The sequence below is a fragment of the Littorina saxatilis genome, linkage group LG1 (genome assembly GCF_037325665.1).
Source record: "Littorina saxatilis isolate snail1 linkage group LG1, US_GU_Lsax_2.0, whole genome shotgun sequence".
NCBI lineage: Eukaryota > Metazoa > Mollusca > Gastropoda > Littorinimorpha > Littorinidae > Littorina > Littorina saxatilis.
The window spans coordinates 101,646,479-101,667,908 of NC_090245.1; the positions used below are offsets into that span (position 1 = coordinate 101,646,479).

A 21,430-nucleotide genomic window follows, 5' to 3' on the forward strand; every position below is an offset into this window, starting at 1 on the left:
CTGGTTCAGTAGTGTGATTTCTGTAAAAAAGTTGGGTTAGCGCACGTGTTAGTCAAGTGATATGATGCCACTATGGTTATGAATTAGTTACACTATGCAAAGAGAAAACGGATTGGAATATCTATCACCGCACACACAGGGTGCTCATTATTCCAGCCATTACATTCTCCTCTCCATCAACAAGCAAACCCGTTTGCCAAATAAACAATCAGGCATGGGAATTGAAAAAAGTAAAAACGTCTGAAAATTTGTAAGTAATATCAAAGTCGACGGCGCTTCGCGCTTAGCCTTACTAGGGGGGTCCGGGGGCATGCCCCCACGGACATTTTTTTTCCCAAAGAACCCAAATTGTGCAATTTGGTGTCATCTGAGCTCAAAATTTGCCATTAAATTCAGTTTTCAGAACCATTTTTGCCTCTCCCATTCATTTTTTCGGCGGACACTTTTGCTTTTCGGCGGAACAAAAAAACATTTCGGCGGAAATTTGCCTTTCGGCGGACAATTCCAATGCCTGAACAATGAGAGACTCGGGGTATGCATTTGCATGCATAGATTTAACTCAATATGAGACAATATAAACACAGGGTTAGGTACAAGATAGGCCTGGACTGGAGGGGGTTCAGGAGGTGGATCAGGGACTGCATGGCTGCCAACCTTACAACTATGACATTCCTGTAGGGGTCCCGGGGCTGCAGAAGGCCTTTGTCTGACTTGTCGACAAAGTCATAGTTCGTCTTATACTGTGGTAAATACCTCACTTTAGCCTTTGGTTTTTGATCTTTTTTTGTTGTTTTTGGCGGCATCTTTTAGAAGGCCAAAACCGGAAAGCAGGACAACTTATTTTCCGTACATGCGCACATCGACTTGGCTGGTCTCGGTTAACTAGAGCGTCTTTTCACCGGTTTCGTCTCCCAAAAAAGGCTGCTTTCACAAATTATTTTTGAAAATATCCTTTTCGGGAAAATCGAAAAAAAATTGGGATTTCGTGACAAATTTCAAACATCGGGAGATTCCGGAAAAATTCGGGAGGGTTGGCAGCTATGGGACTGGGTTCTAAGACGACACAAGTATACTATCACATGTGTATGCAAACATCATTTTACTATCACATGTATGCTAACATCATTTTACTATCACATGTATGCTAACATCATGGTGAAGAGGTGAGGGGGGAGGGCTATGACAGCGATTCATTTACTATCATTTTGGTAACTCAAGATGCAATTCTCGACTTTTTATATGACACATGACGTAGCATAACATAAATAGAACAATGTGAACTGATTTGAAACTTAAGTAACAACCACTCCAGTACATGCAATGCTTGACACGTTTCATGCTGGCTTGGGAAAGTAAAGTATTTTACACATACTATTCATAGATATGTGCAGAACTCAGCATTTCACTGAAATGTTCAGACCATATTTTAAATGTCCAGACTGCATTTATCACACTAAAATAAATTATCCTCAGAGCTCTTATTATGTAGCACGAGATCAATATAGTGTGATGTTGTGAGTCTAACCCAGCCGTGAAAGTCCAACAAATGATGTACTCGCCTTTGGCTAGTGATTCTGAAAATGTACTAGCCAGAGAGCAAACTTTACTAGCCAAACCAACAATTTGTTTCAGCAACTTTACTCGCATTTGGCGAGTAGATGGACATTTCTCCTCACCAGTTACATGTTTCTACTCGCCATGGCGAGTAAAATACTTGCCACTTTCAGGCCAGTAACCAAAGAACACACCATGACAGCTATATCCTGCTAAGTATATACATATATATACAAACGCAGCACACACTATTAGTAAGTGCTATCCTTATCAGTCAAAAGTCAAAGCTGAGAAATCTTTACTCAAGTCATTAGCTGCATGATCTCAAGCTCAGTTCTACTTTTGAATCAGGAAAATACCAAAAGTGTGTAGCAATTGTGCTGGCCAACCACATGCTCTGCCTTCATTCACACCAGTTGGTGTGCGTTTACAGTATAATTAGTTAATTAGTTGTTGCTTTTTGGGTCCAGCGGACCATATAGACCAAATCAGGACCCCCGTTTACAATATGATCTAGTTCTTAAATATAAATGCCTGAAAGTGTCTTAGCTGTTACTGCTGAGAATGATTGCATGTTCCAACCATCCACAAACAGGCCAGGCAAAGCAGACATGCAGCTAGTGATGCACGAAATCATGCACCACCAATTTTGTACTCATTCTGTGCACACAGAAAGTTCCTGCTCCCATCAGCAGCAATCCCCGTCTTCAAACTAGATTCTTCTTCTTCTTCTTTGTTCATGGGTTATAACTCCCACGTTCACTCATGTTTTTGCACGAGTCGATTCTCACGTGCATGACCGTTTTTATCCCCGCCATTCAGGCAGCCATACGCTGATTTCGGGGGAAAACTAGATTCAATTTGTGTCCAAAATTACCACTTGTCTTCGTCCTAGCACTCAGCCCTTACCACAGTCAAAGTACAAATATCATAACGCACAACGACTGATCGCCACATAGCTAAAAACACTCTCAGCCTGACTGACTGATACAAGAACAAAACACTACAGCTAAACCTCAATAGGGATTTCACAATACAGCTAAACCTCTATGGGGATTTCACAATACAGCTAAACCTCTATGGGGATTTCACAATACAGCTAAACCTCTATGGGGATTTCACAATACAGCTAAACCTCTATGGGGATTTCACAATACAGCTAAACCTCTATGGGGATTTCACAATACAGCTAAACCTCTATGGGGATTTCACAATACAGCTAAACCTCTATGGGGATTTCACAATACAGCTAAGGTTAACCTCTATAGGGATTTCACAATACAGCTAAACCTCTATAGGGACTACACAATACAGCTAAACCTTTATAAAGATTTCACAATACAGCTAAACCTCTAAAGAGATTTCACAATACAGCTAAACTCTATAGAGATTACACAATACAGCTAAACCTCTATAGGGATTACACAATACAGCTAAACCTCCATAGAGATTTCACACAATACAGCTAAACTCTATAGGGATTACACAATACAGCTAAACCTCTATAGGGATTACACAATACAGCTAAGGTTAGCCTGCTAGACAACAAGTGGAAGTGAGGGCGGGTGCACACCTGATGGTTTTGAGTCTCTGGACAAAGCGTTTCTTGTGGCGATGGGTGTGCTTGGGGTTGTGGGAGACACTGGGGTCAAACTGGTCCAAGTCTACCAACCCGTCGTCCGGTAGAATCGTCTCCACCCAGATGCGCGACACGTTGTCCATGCAAGACGTGACCAGCATGTTGGCCACTGCCCCCCTGTTACACACGCACACAGATATAATTATATGAACAAGTGGTTGGCTTCACAATATAAATGAATTCTTGCGCATTCACCGCTACTGACTAAATGTAAAATGTTGTAATGAGACGCCCCTCTTTCAAAGCCCTGAGACGCAAGACAGGCCCAGTCCAGTGGAGGCCCACGAGAAGCTCTGGGGGCCTGCAACGTTGCTGTGGCGGACTGCGGACTTCGCCCTACAGTCTGGATTGAAGATTTAGCATGGCTGGGAATGCAGAAGAAGAAGAAGAAGAAGTAATGAGACGCTGTTAACGCAGGAACTAACCAGCGCATTGGCCAGTACTGCTCCCCTGACACAGAAATGACAATGACAATTCTTATCTAACGAGGGTATAAGAACAAGCAGTTATCTGCGTTTTTGCATCAGGTATGAAGAAGTAGTAGGCGTCCCACTGTCAGTGAATTCTTCCTCTGCATTTTGAACTCTTTGCAGACAGGTGTAAGACGTTCTCAGTCTTAAAAATGACAAAGATATGAGCAGTTATCTGAGATTTCGCATCAGGTATGAAGAAGTAGTAGGCGTCCCACTGTTAGTGAATTCTTCCTCTGCATTTTGAACTCTTTGCAGACAGGTGTAAGACGTTCTCAGTCTTAAAAATGACAAAGATATGAGCAGTTATCTGCGATTTCGCATCAGGTATGAAGAAGTAACAGGCGTCCCACTGTCAGTGAATTCTTCCTCTGCATTTTGAACTCTTTGCAGACAGGTGTAAGACGTTCTCAGTCTTAAAAATTACAAAGATATGAGCAGTTATCTACGATTTCGCATCAGGTATGAAGAAGTAACAGGCGTCCCACCGTCAGTGAATTCTTCCTCTGCATTTTGAACTCTTTGCAGACAGGTGTAAGACGTTCTCAGACTTAAAAATGACAAAGATATGACTCTGAGACACCATCACTACCTCAACATTGTTGAATCCATTACTCACCTGGGCATGTACTTGCTGGTTTTTCTCCATTTGAAGCCAGTCACTGCCCTAGGATGAGCGATGTACACAAAGGAATAATGGAGGACATCTCGCCTTGGGCTCAAACTGTCCATCCGGACCAAACCATGTTGAACTGAAAGTGGAGAGCTACTGGTTAGCAAGGGTGATGCATTTCTATTATAAAACAAGAAGAGCAAACGCTCGATCGAGTCACTTTCGCAGTTCTGAATATTATATGAGGCATCAGATGGACAGGAAGAAATTGCTATTCACAACACAATGAGTCACGTTCACATAAAATTTGAGCCCGGTCACTTTTATAGTTTCCGAGAAAAGCCCAACGTTAAGTTGTGTGTTGCCGAACAGAAAAGGCTAGTTATCTCCCTTGTTTTTCTGATAACGTTCGTAAAAGGCTACAGATGTAAATACTTTGATGTAAAGAATAATCCTACAAAGTTTCAATCACATCCGATGAACTTTGTCAAAGATATAAAATGTCTAATTTTTCCTTTGACGCTGACCTGTGACCTTGAAAAAGGTCAAAGGTCAACGAAACCATTGTTAAAGTGTAGAGGTCATTGGAGGTCACGACTAAACAAAATATGAGCCCGATCGCTTTGATAGTTTCCGAGAAAAGATATAAAATGTCTAATTTTTCCTTTGACGCTGACCTGTGACCTTGAAAAAGGTCAAAGGTCAACGAAACCATCGTTAAAGTGTAGAGGTCATTGGAGGTCACGACTAAACAAAATATGAGCCCGATCGCTTTGATAGTTTCCGAGAAAAGTCCAACGTTAAGGTGGTGTCTACGGACGGCCGGCCGGCCGGCCGGCCGGACAGACTAACACTGACCGATTACATAGAGTCACTTTTTCTCAAGTGACTCAAAAATTGAAGTCTTTACTTAAATTTGGTTATGACCTGGTTCAGCTGACGTACTGAAAGACAGTCGGAAATAAACATTTGGTTGCTTTTCTGCAGAAAGTCGCACCGAGGATAAGTCAAGGGAGGTAAATCTCCCAACTTCCTTTTCCGTCTTGAACTTAGCGTGGTAAGACGTGTCGTAACGGAGAAAAAATTTAATTTTTGCAGCGTTTTGACGTTCTGCAAATACATAACGTCAGATGAGTGCAGAACATCTGTCCTTGAATTCAGAATGTCACTGGGCCATGTTTAACTAAGAATGCAAAGCAAGTTAAGCACTGCAGTTTAAGAAGGGTGATCGAACCATCTCCATCATAACCAGTAATACAAGTCATAATAATCTACAAAATACACAAGTCTGATGGCACGTAAGAGCAAATAAAGCCTCTTCTTCCTGACGTCGATCCCTCTCTCGGTAAGTCAATGTGGAATAAAAGCATGAACAGAAATTTGAGTCAGTTCTGTTATTCTGATGCTCAAAGACAAGCATTCATTGCAGTATAATTACAGAAATTTGAGTCAGTTCTGTTATTCTGATGCTCAAAGGCAAGCCTTCATTGCAGTATAATTACAGAAATTTGAGTCAGTTCTGTTATTCTGATGCTCAAAGGCAAGCCTTCATTGCAGTATAATTACAGAAATTTGAGTCAGTTCTGTTATTCTGATGCTCAAAGGCAAGCATTCATTGCAGTATAATTACAGAAATTTGAGTCAGTTCTGTTATTCTGATGCTCAAAGGCAAGCATTCATTGCAGTATAATTACAGAAATTTGAGTCAGTTCTGTTATTCTGATGCTCAAAGGCAAGCCTTCATTGCAGGATAATTATAACATAAGTGGAGCTTTCATCCTTAAAAAAAAAGAAGAAAAAAAGAATAAAATAATGGACATGTAATAATAAAATTTACCAAGAGTACAAATTGCTGTGCAACTGGTGAATTTACAGACAAAATTAAACGCAGAATGAGTCGATGCAATTTTTCCCACTCAATAGGAACCCACCTTTGAGGTCTTCGTACCAGATCTTCACCAGTCTGTCAGCCTGCAAACAAAACCATCATCACCGTTTTATATTGATTGTTTTAATATTAGATGTTGCCTGTTCCATTCAATTCCGTTTATGACAGATAGAGATCAATCAAGTTCAGTGCATAAAACAAAAATTAAAAAAAAATTAAAAAAAATAAATCCCTGCGCTTAGAACTGTACCCACGGAATACGCGCGATATACGCCTCATATTGATTGATTGATTGATAAACAGAGGGAGAGAGCAAAACATTTTTTTTAGAGTTATTTACAAAAACACTAACAAATAAAGAATTTTGCATTAACAACTTGTCTCTTCATTCTTCACCTTTATTGAAAAGTCTAGCAGTGTAAAGGTGTGCAAAGCGTAAAGCTCACATCTCCTTTCTTGCTGCAGGTAGTAATCTAATTTTTGGCTAGGACCGTCTGTACCGTAATTCCAACCTACACTCCAAATTTCAATCAATCAATCAATCAATCAATGAGTCTTATATCGCGCATATTCCGTGGGTACAGTTCTAGGCGCTCTGCAGTGATGCCGTGTGAGATGAAATTTTATACGGCCAGTAGATTGCAGCCATTTCGGCGCATATTTACCTTTCACGGCCTATTATTCCAAGTCACAGGGGTATAGGTAGACAATTATTAACTGTGCCTAAGCAATTTTGCCAGGAAAGACCCTTTTGTCAATCGTGGGATCTTTAACGTGCACACCCAATGTAGTGTACACGGGGGGAGGGTTCGGACACCGAAGAGAGTGTGCACACAAAGTTAACTCTGAAATAAATTTCCGCCGAACCTGGGATCGAACTCACGCTGACAGCGGCCAACTGAATACAAATCCAGCGCGCTACCAACTGAGCTATATCCCCGCCCCAATACACCCCCGAATATACAGGGGTGTAATAAAAACAAATCATTCAGGCTGTTCCTTGCTAACCTCTCAGCCTTAGTGAGAAACAGCTCATTACCTTTCCAGCAGAAGCAAAGAGAAAACCATCAGGTGAGAAATGCAGGCGGTACACAGGCGTGGCAGGTCTGCACAGATAATGAAACACACATTAAGTCTCCTTCCCTCTTTCTTCGGGTCAGTAGAACCCTCTAGCAATAACAGCAATGAGAGCTTGTTTGTTTGTTTGTTTGTTCGTTCATGGGCTGAAACTCCCACGGCTTTTACGTGTATGACCGTTTTTACCCCACCATTTAGGCAGCCATACGCCGCTTTCGGAGGAAGCATGCTGGGTATTTTCGTGTTTCTATAACCCACCGAACTCTGACATGGATTACAGGATCTTTTTCGTGCGCACTTGGTCTTGTGCTTGCGTGTACACACAGGGGTGTTCGGACACCGAGGAGAGTCTGCACACAAAGTTGACTCTGAGAAATAAATCTCTCGCCGAACGTGGGGACTAACTCACGCTGACAGCGGCCAACTGGATACAAATCCAGCGCGCTACCGACTGAGCTACATCCCCGCCCAGCAATGAGAGCTAAATGAGGCAAGATGTATGCAGTGAATCCAAGGATATATTTCTTAGATCGGTGCATTCTCATTCCTACCCCCACAACACTTCAATGAAGTTTGTATTTGATCTTTCCTTTTCAGACTGCATCTACAAACTGTTCGCCAAGAACCATATTCCAATCTTTATCTTTTGACACACACGTACACACAGTTCACACAAGAAGTCATATATTTCAAGTCATTTTAAAATACAGTCAGAGATCAAGTCAACTGAAAGTTGCTGATAATTTACAGGCTGAAATCTGAAAATACTAGATACACATTTAGCAACCACACCAATCTACCAGCCGAGTTTTGCTCCATGGGTTTGACAACAAAGATGACATTATCACCCCAGGCTTTGACTCGACCTGACTAGATTTTCTCAATCTTATGATTCGTTCTTTTGAAGAAAAAACCCCACAGGTTTCGAAATTGGCTAGCGTGTCCACTAATCATGCAAACTACAAGGTCCTTTTTAATCCAACGCATCTGTCACAAAACGCAAAACGAATTGTCACACAACCACTGCGCCGCGATGCTAGGAAGGTGACATAACTTTGAGCGTAAAACACGTCAATTTGTAAAATTTTGTCAGTCACAGGGAGGTCTTGCGTGAGGGTTCATGTCCAGGCAAGAAAGACACACTAAGAAGACTCAACCAGAAGCCAATTTGGGTGAGGTTTACTTCGGTTTTTTTTGGTAGCAATTATTTGCTTTTGTTGCAGGAATGAGAACTTCAGCACTTTAGTTTGAAAAGTGCGACTGAGCAGTCAAGTGCGTGACAGCGTCTATTTCCCACTACGCACTTACTTGCACTTCCACACACACTCCCACGTGCCCGGGTCAGGGATGATGTCATAGTGCTCGGGGTCAATGGCGTGAGAAAAACGCTGATTCAGCGCTTCATCATCCGTGTCCACAGCGGCGCCTGGCTCCCCCAAGTGAAAGTGGACGTGGCGAGACGCTCCATCCTCTCCCTCCACGTCCGGTTTGTTCTTCGGCACCAGCTGCCAAATTTGGATCAGGTCCCCTCCCGTCAGCAACTTGGAACCTAGAGACGACGGAGAAAAAAACATTTGTTACATGTACTTCAGTCCTTACTTCCCACTGTACTCATGATTTTCAGTTATAACAAGATAACAGCTTAGTATGTTCATGGTAAGCTTTATTGAACAATCATGGTGGTGCATCAGCATTTAAAATCCTGACAATCAGTGACATGTACTTATACCCTTTTATGGGCATAAGTTTCTATAAGGATTTGGTATAAGTTCCTATAAGTTTCTTATAAGTTAATTTCGTAATTTGGGTTCAAACTTGTCCATATCTGATTCTAACCAGTGACACTGCAAAATTAGTGAATGCTGTTAATTAATTGTACCTACAGACAGCACCAGAAAAAAAAGGAATTTTAATACATGCTTTCCCCCCGAGATGATTAATTACTCTGTGACAATGCATCATAACTAAATCTGAGCTAAGCATAAATGTCTCTGGTATACATGTATTTGTACACACACAAAAAAGTAGACCTGAGTGTTTTGGGCTAATATATTGCATGTATTTCTCCAGAATTTCTACCTGTGTTTTTTCCTCAATACATACTCAAACACACGCGAGTGCGCACACACACACAAACACATGCACGCACACACACACACACACACACACACACACACACACACACACACACACACACACACACACACTTAAATGGATAAAAATGACAGAAAGATCAAATAAAACTCACCTTCCATGTTCCAGCTTAAACTGTTGACGTAACATTCTGTTTCAATCTCAGCTGTTTTGTACCACCTGTAGTCTAGCTTCTGCAAAATAGAACAACAACAAAATAATATGAAAAGGCTCATTACTTTTGTCACTAAAGGCGCTTTTTTTCACTTCAGACCAAAAAGTGAGAAATACTGAATCCTAATTTCAACAACTCACCACTGCCTGAGTTTAATTATACTGACAAAAGTGACACCAAAAATGTAGAAGGATCCCCAGCATGTTAAGTGCAACAGATACTGTGGGCAAGTACGCCCAGGTCAGGACTTGTACCAATACTAAGGCAGAAAGACATTAAAAAAAAGTATTGTTTCAAAATGTAAATAGCAAAGCAGTAAATATGAACATGAAACAATCAAAACAATGCCTCTTAACCCCACAGTCACAGTTTCCAAAACAGCATCAGAATTTTGCTTTCTAGGAATTGTGCATCATGAGGAAATGAGACGTCCAAAAAAGTAGACTTTCTTCTTACAGTACTATAATGCACTTTAACAGTTTTTACACAGATTCCCTGCCAAGAAAAAGTTTCTGATAATATAAAAAAGAAAGGATTCAATGTGCAAAAATGTGAAAATACTAAATAAATTAATTTAACACGTACAAAGAAAAGGACTTCTAAAAATCAAAATGGTGCAAACCCAGCTAACTTCTATCCCAAAAGGTAGCGCTGTATTTCAGTAACTGCGGAGGTTACTGCTTTGTGTATTCAAAAAACAAAATTTATTTGTGTGCAGCCTACTTAGCAAGCAGTTTAGTGTGCATCTACAGTATAGTCAGCCATTTACTAGAACATATAGTAGAGACAGTGACAAAAGGTCAGGTGTCATGTCTACTGTCCGGAATGACACACGATTGCTGACATTTCACCATTGCCAAAAGAATAAACAAATAAGAAATAGGTAGAAAATGAATGTGAAAACTGACTTTGATTGTTGATCAGTATTTTCTATACCACTAACAAATAATCTACTTACACATAGCTGTTTGGCAAATGTATGTTGCATGGGACACACTGACATGAAAGTGGAAGATGTTTTTCCCTCTAGAAAAACTACATATCAAGTTACACTTTTTGTGCTCTTCCATTCCAGTTGGCAATCAATTGTTAACGCATGTTATTAGAAAAAATAGAACGAAAACAGATTAGATAGAATGAAAAATGTACTGGTGATGTCATTTGGGACATACTGACATGAAAACGTCACCTTTTGTCATTGTCTCAGTAATGAAATTAGCAGCAATTGATCCTTTGTCCTAAATCTATTATTTCCTGATTATTATTCATAATATTGATAACATACACAACTGAACTTGGGGAAAATTATCACATCATAATACATTTACTGTGTTTTAATTGTTCCTGTGCACATATCATTGTGAATGCATCAGAATGCATTTAGTATTCTGCCTATGTAGCTTATATGTCTGTATGCATGCAACCGTGACACATGTTTCCATGGAAATTTGAGTCATCAACAAACAAAACAAGATGTTGCACAAGTTCATGTCACATTCGTGACACTGCAACAGTAAATATTGGAAGTATGAGCCCGGTAACATCTGCGACAGACAATTATTTTTTTATCAATTAATTAAATTGACAACAAATCAAAATTAATTACCAAAAATATATTATTTCAAGGGTGCACATTGGGTGAACAATGCCAATTTAATTCTCCCAGTCCAGCTAACCTGGACTGAACAATCAATGAAGACTGTTATATGAATCCATCCATCGATAATTTTGGTGGCTTTGTTGAAGAGTGTGTGTGTCTGCGTGCGTGCATGTGTGTGTGAGTGTCACAGTGTGCAGGTGTGCATCACCATGCCTGCATGTGTGTGTGAGTGTCACAGTGTTCAGGTGTGCATCACCATGCCTGCATGTGTGTGTGTCACAGTGTTCAGGTGTGCATCACCATGCCTGCATGTGTGTGTGAGTGTCACAGTGTTCAGGTGTGCATCACCATGCCTGCATGTGTGTGTGAGTGTCACAGTGTTCAGGTGTGCATCACCATGCCTGCATGTGTGTGTGAGTGTCACAGTGTGCAGGTGTGCATCACCATGCCTGCATGTGTGTGTGAGTGTCACAGTGTGCAGGTGTGCATCACCATGCCTGCATGTGTGTGTGAGTGTCACAGTGTGCAGGTGTGAATCACCATGCCTGCATGTGTGTGTAAGTGTCACAGTGTGCAGGTGTGCATCACCATGCCTGCATGTGTGTGCGCGCACACATATCAAATGAGAAAACTTATATGTATTTAGAAACATCGTATGAAGGACCTACACGTCAACAGAAAACAAAAACGAACAAAAATTGACGCAAATGTAATCATGTACTTTAACAAATATCAAAAAGTAAAGACACTACAAGATCTTAATAAGATATTTTTTCCCATTTTCTTATTAATATATCGGTCCTGCGTCATATTTTTACTTGACCCAAGCAATGATTGACACTTGCAAAATGAACGCAACTATAAGCCTAAGGAGGGTTGGTCATAGTTGTTCAATGTCCATACGACCGATATCCCAGAATCTGTATTAATTAGCTTACAGAAGAAGATTCAATCAATAAAATATGAAGTTTCTTAAACTCATCCGAATGGATGTTAATGTTCACTTATGAGGTGATACATGCATAACCAATGTTAAACTTATTTTACTTTGAAAAATCATAGGATTACATTTTTTTAATCTGCTAGCAATCATGGGTGAATATTAAGCCTGATTACTGTACGTTTTCAGGTTTGATCTTAAAACATGTACATCAATGTGAAAGAAAGCAAAACAAATTTTTTTTAAATGTATTTGTTCTAGCACCAAGACATACCAGACCAGGCAGTGAGCACCACAAAACATAATGCATCACAATGTAAAGCACTAGCCTTTACTATGCTCAGCAACAATTTGTAAGGGCTGGTGGATTCACCACCGCCCCCCCCCCCCCCCCCCACCCAAGCAAATCACATTGGATTACTTAGACAACAAATATCTTATGGCACCTGAGTGCCTAAAATAATTTCAATCCTGAGAAACAGAACATGTTCACAACACCAATAGTTTTAGAGGGAAATACTCAGAGAAGCAATGAAAAAAAAGATGCTTGGGGAGGGGGGTGTCTGCAGTCTGGTGAGTGTGTCTGTGTGTATGTATGCACGCCTGTGAGTGTGTGCATGTGCGCGTGCATGTGTGAAATATACTGGGTGGTAGGGGGTGGCTAATGGGTTGGGGAGGAATTGGAATCATAATTATATATCGCAGCATCACTATTGCCACACACTGATGCAGTAGAAACAAGAGGCGAAGCCTTCAAGGCTCCCGTAAGAAATCGACAAACAGTAACACAAACTCATTCAGTCCGTCACACATACACACTCACAGTAAGCAAAGGTGACACGGTGCAAGAGTGAGAGACACTAGATCTGTCTGTCTGTAGCCTACTTACGGGGACTCGACTGCCAGATCGACACTGCGCTTTCGACAGCGCTTCCTCGCGCACACACAGGAAACACGCTGTGCAGATCAACCTGTAGGAAATCTCCTTTGGTATCTTCTTTATCTATTTTTCTGGGGCTACGAAACCGAACAATGTGAAATTGTCTTCCCCGAATCGGCGAACTGCAGCTGGGTGAGAACTGTATCTATACCACAATTATCATTCACGCGATCTGACTTAACCTTGACCCCTGATCTGGTCTACATACCACACACGACACAAACCAGTCACCTGTTTTTACTCCCCCAAAACCCCCCACCACCCGTTTTCTTTGGATACTCACTTTAACTACATACGTGCCGACGAAATGTTGATCATTGCTTCAATACTTTGAAGCTGTTGCTTGGATAATAACCAGGTAAAATTAGTATTTCGGTGTTCAGTCAAATGTTAAAGTTTCTATCACACACATACACACGCACAGACAGACAAAAGTCAGCATTGCATAGGCTACACATACGTGAGCCAAAAATAGGGGTTTCACTTGACTAACACAGTAAAAGGGTAAAGATAAAAAGATATGAAAAAATCAAGCTGTCAACTGTAAAAATGCGACTGGAAATATCTGTTGCTGACAAGGTAAAATAAAGCGACGAGACTGCAGTAAAAACTGAAAGCCACTCCAATAGAAAAAATCGGAACACGTACAAAACTCAATGTATTACTTGTGAGGGTCAGGAATACAAGATAGAAGGGATTAAGGGTAGGGGGTTGGGATAGAGGTTGTGGTGGGGTCGGAAAGACAGACAGTGATGCACTAATGTGATGCTCAAGCGGCTAAATCTAAGCAGGGGTAACTAGCTGGAAAATGAATACTTAATTGGTAAAGACAAAGAGATGTAAATAATCAAATGTCAACAGAGTGTACTGTGGGGATAAGATGCTTTTGAGGGGATAGAAGCTTTATCTAACTTTATTGTGTGTGTGTGTGTGTGTGTGTGTGTGTGTGTGTGTGTGTGTGTGTGTGCATGCACGGTGTGTGTGTTTGTATGTGTGTGTGTGTGTGTGTGTGTGTGTGTGTGTGTGTGTGACTGTGTATGGTGTGTGTGTGTGCTGATATTTGTTGCTATTGTACATGCCGTGAGCTCTGGCGATAAGGGTCAATTCATAAGGGTTCTTAAATATTATTATTACAAAATGCCATGGGGGGGTATCTGGTGACACCACAAAGGCAAAATGAATGGGAAAAGACTATATAATCAGTTTACAACATGTGAGGATCAGGGATGAATGACAGAAGGGGTTGAGGGTTGTTTATTTGGTTTGTTGGTTATTATTTTCTTTATCGTTGGTGGGGTCACAAAAAAGTACAGAAATACACATGTGATGGTCAAACTCAAAGGGAAAACATGTAAAATCTGTGTAAATGCATATCAAAAATTAAAGATACAGTACACAATAAAAGCTTCATGGATTTAAACTCTGAGTAGAATAGGGGACACAAATCTAGTTGGAAAGAACAAAAGCTGTGCGCAACATGCAACAAACAGCTAGCAGTAAAAGGCACAATACAATAATGATCACAGACAGTAATTAGTTAACTACTGTTTTCTCTGCCAACAATCTCTTCCCATACAACCATTCACATTGTCTGCAATCTGTTTTGACCAGCAGAATTAGTAGGACTTGTTTTAAGTCTGGGTTACAAATCTCTCTGGCATCTCTCTTACTGCATCAACAGCTCAGACAAAATACACAGAGGCAATTCAGTGGAGACAATGCGTTTAAGCTGACAGATAAAAAGTTACCTGCTCTGGATTCAATCTATCTGGGATCTTTGTCTGACAACAAAATCAGAAAAAAATAAGATAATGCGCTTACAACTGATAACAAAACCAAAACAAAATGCTCCTTCACAAATTATAAACAAGTCCGTGCTTGTTACAACGGCTTTATCTTCTTCTGATGGTGATGATTGTGCTGATGAAAGCAAGCAGGTAGAAAGAAAAGAAAAAAATGATGATAATGACGATGATGATTATAATGATGATGACGATGATGATAATTGTGATAATGATGATGATGAACATGATGATTTTTATGATAATTATGATAATGATGATGATGAACATAAAAAAACATGACGAGTGACGAAACCCGCAGCGACCTATACTTATCTGCAGTAAAAAAACAAAAACAAGTACAAATTAAGACTCACTCACCCTTACAGCACAATTTTCTTCTTCCCTACCCTCTACTATTTCAACTTTAGAAATACTAAATTTTTAATTTTATGTGCTCCACTGTAACAGAAGATGGGGGTAAATAGACAGTCTGAGTAATAGTTTATGAACTATGACACAAAATTCAACACAAAGAAATTCCCACCTGCTTACTATTCTAAGCGCTAATAAAAAAAAATTTTTAATGGAGCTTACTTACTTGATACTTACTGCCCGTTATGCCCGATGGCATGTAGAGCAGCAACGAAGGACCTCTTTTAACCTTCGCCCGTCCGGGTTATCGACTACACACGGAAGTCATCGTGGGGCCGTGCCGACACATGCTTCTCATTTCCTTCTTTGAAAAACATGGGTCCGCACGGCCCCACAATGTTTGTAGTCTAAATATGACCTTTTTTTTTTTCATTTACTTCTCGCTGAAATTTTAGGACATAAGAGCTTTTTAGGTGCCTGAGGCATTCTTAAAAGCTCATTACAAAATTCCAACTAGTTTAAGAGATATTTGCAATTAAACACCCTTCTGGGTCCACACGGACCCACGACCACCGGCGAAGGTTAATGGAGCAGTTCTACATATTTTTTAAGAACCAGAGCGGCTGCTGATTCAGATTGCTATGAAGTTAACTGTGTCCTTAAAAATAAAAATAAATCCACTTGAACAAAGGAGGGTTTATCCACACAAAGAAAACACTCGCAATCAAACACATCTACCACAACATTCACAAACAGAAGAACAACAAATTTGTCACATCTCTGACAAACCTTGCGTGCAGTGCCCTGTTACAAAAACAAAACCAAAAATTCACGTAAATGAGACAGCTTTAATTGCATGTACAAATAACAAACTGACACTCAGTGCGGCAAACCCCTGGCAGTGAAATCTATAGAGGTATCAGTGTATCACACTATGCATACACGTTTGTTCCAGTACATCATACTCTACGCTAAAATTCCCAAAAGCACATTTTCTTTAAAAAAAAATGGCAACCACAAAAATGTCAACTGTAAATCTATTAAATCCAAAAACAAAGAGACTGCCAATTTTCCAAAATTCAGAATAAAAAAACAAGAAAGGTAGGTTGTTGGAATGTTTGTTATTGACAAAACAATACATTCACAGATATTTCAACACAATGGTCTTTTAACCCTTTACCACTAATGACCCGAAGTCAAGCTATCCTTATCTGATTCCTGGACGATTTGGAAAAATCACAGTTCAAGATCGGTTGATCGCATCAAAGTACATAGAAGAATATAGTTTATACAAACTCTGATCGCACGTTGTTGGTCTAACCACCAAAGTAAACCGGAAGTACGTCACCGTTCTTTAGTTCTACATCCGTTTGATCGCGAAAGTGAAAGTGCGCGCAAGGTGTGTATCGGGCGATTTCGGGCGATTCAGGGAACGCATAAGGCACTTCCTCCGGGCGGTTTCGGGCGATTCAAGTGGTAAAGGGTTAAGTGAACAGACAAACAAATATTCACACACAAATTTTCTTGACAGAATACGAGGGACGTAAACTGATTCTATCAAGATAAGTTTTGTGTGAATATTTGTTTGTCTGTTCACTTAAAAGACCGTTGGGTCGAAATATCTGTGAATGTATAATGTTTTGTCAATAACAAACGTTCCAACAACCTACCTTTCTAGTTTTTTAATTATGTAAATTTATTATTTAAGTTTACCAAATATGGAGACACAGTCCTGCTATGTACTTAGTGCATAGTACAATATGAACCTCCCTTGTATCTATGCTAAGTTTTTCTGATTTTCTGTTCATAACATCTGTAAATATATACATGTACAGGTACTTCCATTACCCCCCGCGGGTTAGGGGGAAGAATTTACCCGATGCTCCCCAGCATGTCGTAAGAGGCGACTAACGGATTCTGTTTCTCTTTTTACCCTTGTTAAGTGTTTCTTGTATAGAATATTGTAAATTTTTGTAAAGATTTTAGTCAATCAGTATGTAAGAAATGATAAGTCCTTTGTACTGGAAACTTGCATTCTCCCAGTCAGGTAATACATTGTACTACGTTGCAAGCCCCTGGAGCAAATTTTTGATTAGTGCTTTTGTGAACAAGAAACAATTGACAAGTGGCTCTATCCCATCTGCCCTCTTTCCCCGTCGCGATATAACCTTCGTGGTTGAAAACAACGTTAAACACCAAATAAAGAAATAAAGAAAGAAAGTACTTCCATTTTCAGACTTCCTCCTTTTTTAGGCCTGATTTTCTCAGATTTTCAGGTTTAAATAAAAATGTAACAGCTTTAGCTATACAATCTGCAGGTTTAAACAAAAATGTAACAGCTTTAGCTATACAATCTGCAGGTTTAACAAAAAATGTAACAGCTTTAGCTATACAATCTGCAGGTTTAAATAAAAATGTAACAGCTTTAGCTATACAATCTGCAGGTTTAAATAAAAATGTAACAGCTTTAGCTATACAATCTGCAGGTTTAACAAAAAATGTAACAGCTTTAGCTATACAATCTGCAGGTTTAACAAAAAATGTAACAGCTTTAGCTATACAATCTGCAGGTTTAAATAAAAATGTAACAGCTTTAGCTATACAATTTGCAGGTTTATGCACAGAATTTAACACTCAAAAAAGCTTAAAAATGCTTGCAGCTTCCAAAACTTTCTATTGCAAAGTTTCTAAATACAACAAAAACCACTCCTGGACTGCGAAGTATATACTCTTCTGGCATTTCATACAACTTTAAAATAAAGTCCACAAGTGACAAATCGGACTGCTAAACAAATAACATTGTTTTCAAAATCACAGAAAACTCGTTGGAAACACAAAACTGTACTCGCCTTTATTAAACTCCGATAACTGATTTTCCCTACATATATATCTACAGTTTTCTTGGAAGTTACACATCTTTTAATGATAATTGCTTTGAACACAACTCGACTTGCACTTCTGGCGTTTCACAGGACACCATAACAGCTCAGTCATCGTTAAGAGCGATGTTATTAGTAGACAAGTGATGTAACATGGAAAAGAAATGAAATAATTATAACGAAATTGTTTGTAACTTACGTGTGTGGTGTCCGTAGCGAGAGGCGTTGGCTCAAAAATGTACACCTTCTTCCCGTAACTGGCTGCAATCTGCACACAAAAAGAAAATACTGTAATCGAGGCTTAACGGTAAAGGCAGATCTATCCATTATTCAGGGGTCATGCTCAATGAATAATGTTGCCCATGCATTGCTTTTTTCAGATGCTGTAACTTGTGAGCATTTGAGTCAAACTGCTGTGCAAAATAGGTCTTGCAAAAAAGTGACCAACAGAAGCCACTCAAAGTCAGCGCAACCCTTGTATACTTATACCATGAGGGGAAAACCCCACAATGAGTCTTATTATGACTACCTCCATCTCCAAATCATTGTACAGGCACATATGTTAAAAACTTATTTATAATCATACAAGCAAACACACAATCAAAAACGACAGAATGCATGAATAAATCTGGCACCAACCTTTCCTGTGTCTGTCGAGCAGTCAATGCACGTGACCTTGATGTTGCCATGGGCAACGCCTGGTATGATCTGCACCCGCTCAAAGTTCCCAGCAAGAATGGCAATGTTACATCCTGCTGCATACGCCTGCCAGCAAAAGTAAAAATGAAAATGTATATATATATGAAAAAAAGGCAAAATAATATCAATAGTATCCACACGCACTGGAAGGAAAGGCTGAATAAGTGCCTCAGTACAGACCCCCACCCCCAATGATTCTTCCAAATTCCTCAACATACACTGAGGATAAGGAAGAGCAGTGGTCTCAGAGGCACACTGAATACATTCAGGTACTGAGCGCTTCCTGAGACGCGAGTACCCTCCAATGAAAAAACAATAATGACACTTTCTAATCTACAGTGGCACCTGCGATGAAAGGACAGCCTTGGGACCACCCAAAAGTGTCCCTACATTGCAGGTGGCCTTTCATGACAGGTATACTTTGGTAGAGATGATATTAAAAGGGACAAGAGAAATTCGTGTCCTTTTAAGGGAGGACTGTCCTTTCATGGGAGGGTCTGCGAATCACAAGTACAGCTGTATTACCCTTTGTGCATTAATTAATGAACCAAAATTTTTGAAAATATACCTGCCATGAAAGGACATGCACCTGCCTTTTTTGGGGCAGTTCCCATGGGTGTCCTTTCATCACAGGTACCTGAGACTGTGATATCTCTGGCACAGGCCATACCGGAAATGTGCAGATTCTGCATCATGTGTGCTGAGTTATTGATTTCTGCATTCAATGTTTGTCATCGGAATTTACCACATCGAAATACACTTTGATTTTGAAATGCAAACTGAGTGGCCAGTTTGGAAGCAAACTGGAAGAATTAATTTGTAATTTCTTCCTGCACATTTATCATTTATTATTCTACCACAGTTTGCACAAATTAGCGCCTAACATGTGTAGAAAACTACTGGCGGCACAAACAAATAAAACACCCTTGTTTGTCAACGTTAAGGCGATCTCTGAGCTTCATTTGCATTCAGTGACATAAATAAGTGCCTGTCAGAAAAAATAGTCAGTTTTCCTGCATCATTTGGTGAATAAAAATCTTATTTTTGCATGAACTGAATCTCCAAAACTTTTCATTTGTTGTGTACAGTTCACATGTGCCAACTGCTTTTCATATTTAGAGAAACTGGTTTTGGGACTAAGCACTGTGCATTCATCATGCTTTACTTGATAAACTTTGTAACGGGTGTCAGAGAGAAAATATTTTCATGAGCTAATGATGAGGAGTGACTCTATCAATAGCATTCACAGGCTCATTAGCAGTACTTGTTCAAATTGCTAGCCAGATTACATGTAATACCAAAATGATTCAGTAATAAAATCAATCTGTATCTGTCTTCAGCATTTTTAATATTATTGCATACTGTGAGTTTAGAAATTGCATCAATAAATGTGCACTGTCCACCTACTCAGAATTGTCTTGATACTTAATGACAACTCTGGGAGCCATTTGAAATTTAATTTGAAAATTACAAATACAGTAGACTTCCACTATATCGCAGTTTTTAGGATCCAAAGATTTGAAATCGCGATATATCCGATTCGCGAAACATTGGGTGAAGAGGGGGTCCGCGGGATGAATTTTTGTTTTGTTTTTGTTTTTTGTGGTCAGAATGTTTTGGTTTTGACATGTGAACACCAATTAGATTTTGATGGATACTGTCAGAGTTTCTTTCTTTATTTATTTGGTGTTTAATGTCGTTTTCAACCACGAAGGGTTATATCGCGACGAACTGTCAGAGTTGGGTGGGCACTTAGAGATAAAGTTGAAAAGAGAAGGTTAGTACACTGTCCACTCTGCAGTCTCTGACACAAGTACTAAATCAGCATGCTTGACTGCACAGCAGACACTGCTGCCAATAAAGGATGGCCACCCACCCACTAACCATGCTGCCTAAGGGGTGTAGTATGATGTGCGATGGGGTGTAAAGTTTGAGGCTTCTGTACAAGTCCATAATTATGAGAATTCGAAAACGTTCTTCTTCACAAAGCAAAACCGGCACAGCAGAAAAAAAAAGAAAAAAGGTTGGTCCTGTTTTTTTAGGGGTCCAAGAGGTCTTCGCGATATAGCTGAATTCGCAATATAGTGGACCGTGATTTAGTGGAAGTCCCCTGTACTATTAGTATGCCAGATGACAAATGATGAAAATGAATTCAGGATTTATGTCAGAGGTTCTCAAATTTCAAACACTTATAATGTTATATGCACAAAATCACCTGCAATTATTGTCTAGTGGATTGGCACAGAAAGACAGTCAAAAAAGTTCAGCAAAAAAGCCTTAAAGTTAAAGAAAAACAGGAATGCCCACAAAGACAGAGAAAACATCCCCCCCCCCCCCCCACACACACACACATGTGTACACTGATAGAGATGACCCATGAATAAATCAGGAGAACATGTAGTTGACCCTCCCAAATCCCATCGCATCAATACATAATGTAATGACTGCTATTGTCCGCAGATCCATACTCTGCATGGCCATTCCGCGCCATCGGGTATTCCAAACAGCGGCAGAATATAACAACATTTATGCATTGGCCATGCTAGTGCAGCAAGTGAATCGGCTACTGCGTGACTCCGCAGGCAGGATTGTTGCTCAGCTGCTATTTATAACTCGGTTCGCACATTTGTTGTCTTCGGATATGCTTCGTGACTCGACATTCGAGAG

At 40.0% G+C, this 21,430-nt stretch overlaps 1 protein-coding gene across 2 annotated transcripts in view; it reads right to left on the bottom strand.

Annotated features, from left to right (window-relative positions):
- Positions 1 to 21,430, bottom strand: part of LOC138947869 (dmX-like protein 2) — a 128,695-nt gene that overhangs the window by 101,544 nt on the left and 5,721 nt on the right. For both annotated transcript variants that reach the window (XM_070319443.1, XM_070319433.1), the window contains exons 2-10: positions 18,704 to 18,829; positions 18,264 to 18,332; positions 14,778 to 14,810; positions 9,490 to 9,568; positions 8,550 to 8,790; positions 7,204 to 7,270; positions 6,208 to 6,247; positions 4,283 to 4,415; positions 3,128 to 3,310 (exon numbers count right to left, since the gene is read on the bottom strand). In XM_070319443.1, coding sequence (XP_070175544.1) covers positions 3,128 to 3,310; positions 4,283 to 4,415; positions 6,208 to 6,247; positions 7,204 to 7,270; positions 8,550 to 8,790; positions 9,490 to 9,568; positions 14,778 to 14,810; positions 18,264 to 18,332; positions 18,704 to 18,829 — 971 coding nt within the window. The remainder of the gene's footprint in view (positions 1 to 3,127; positions 3,311 to 4,282; positions 4,416 to 6,207; positions 6,248 to 7,203; positions 7,271 to 8,549; positions 8,791 to 9,489; positions 9,569 to 14,777; positions 14,811 to 18,263; positions 18,333 to 18,703; positions 18,830 to 21,430) is intronic.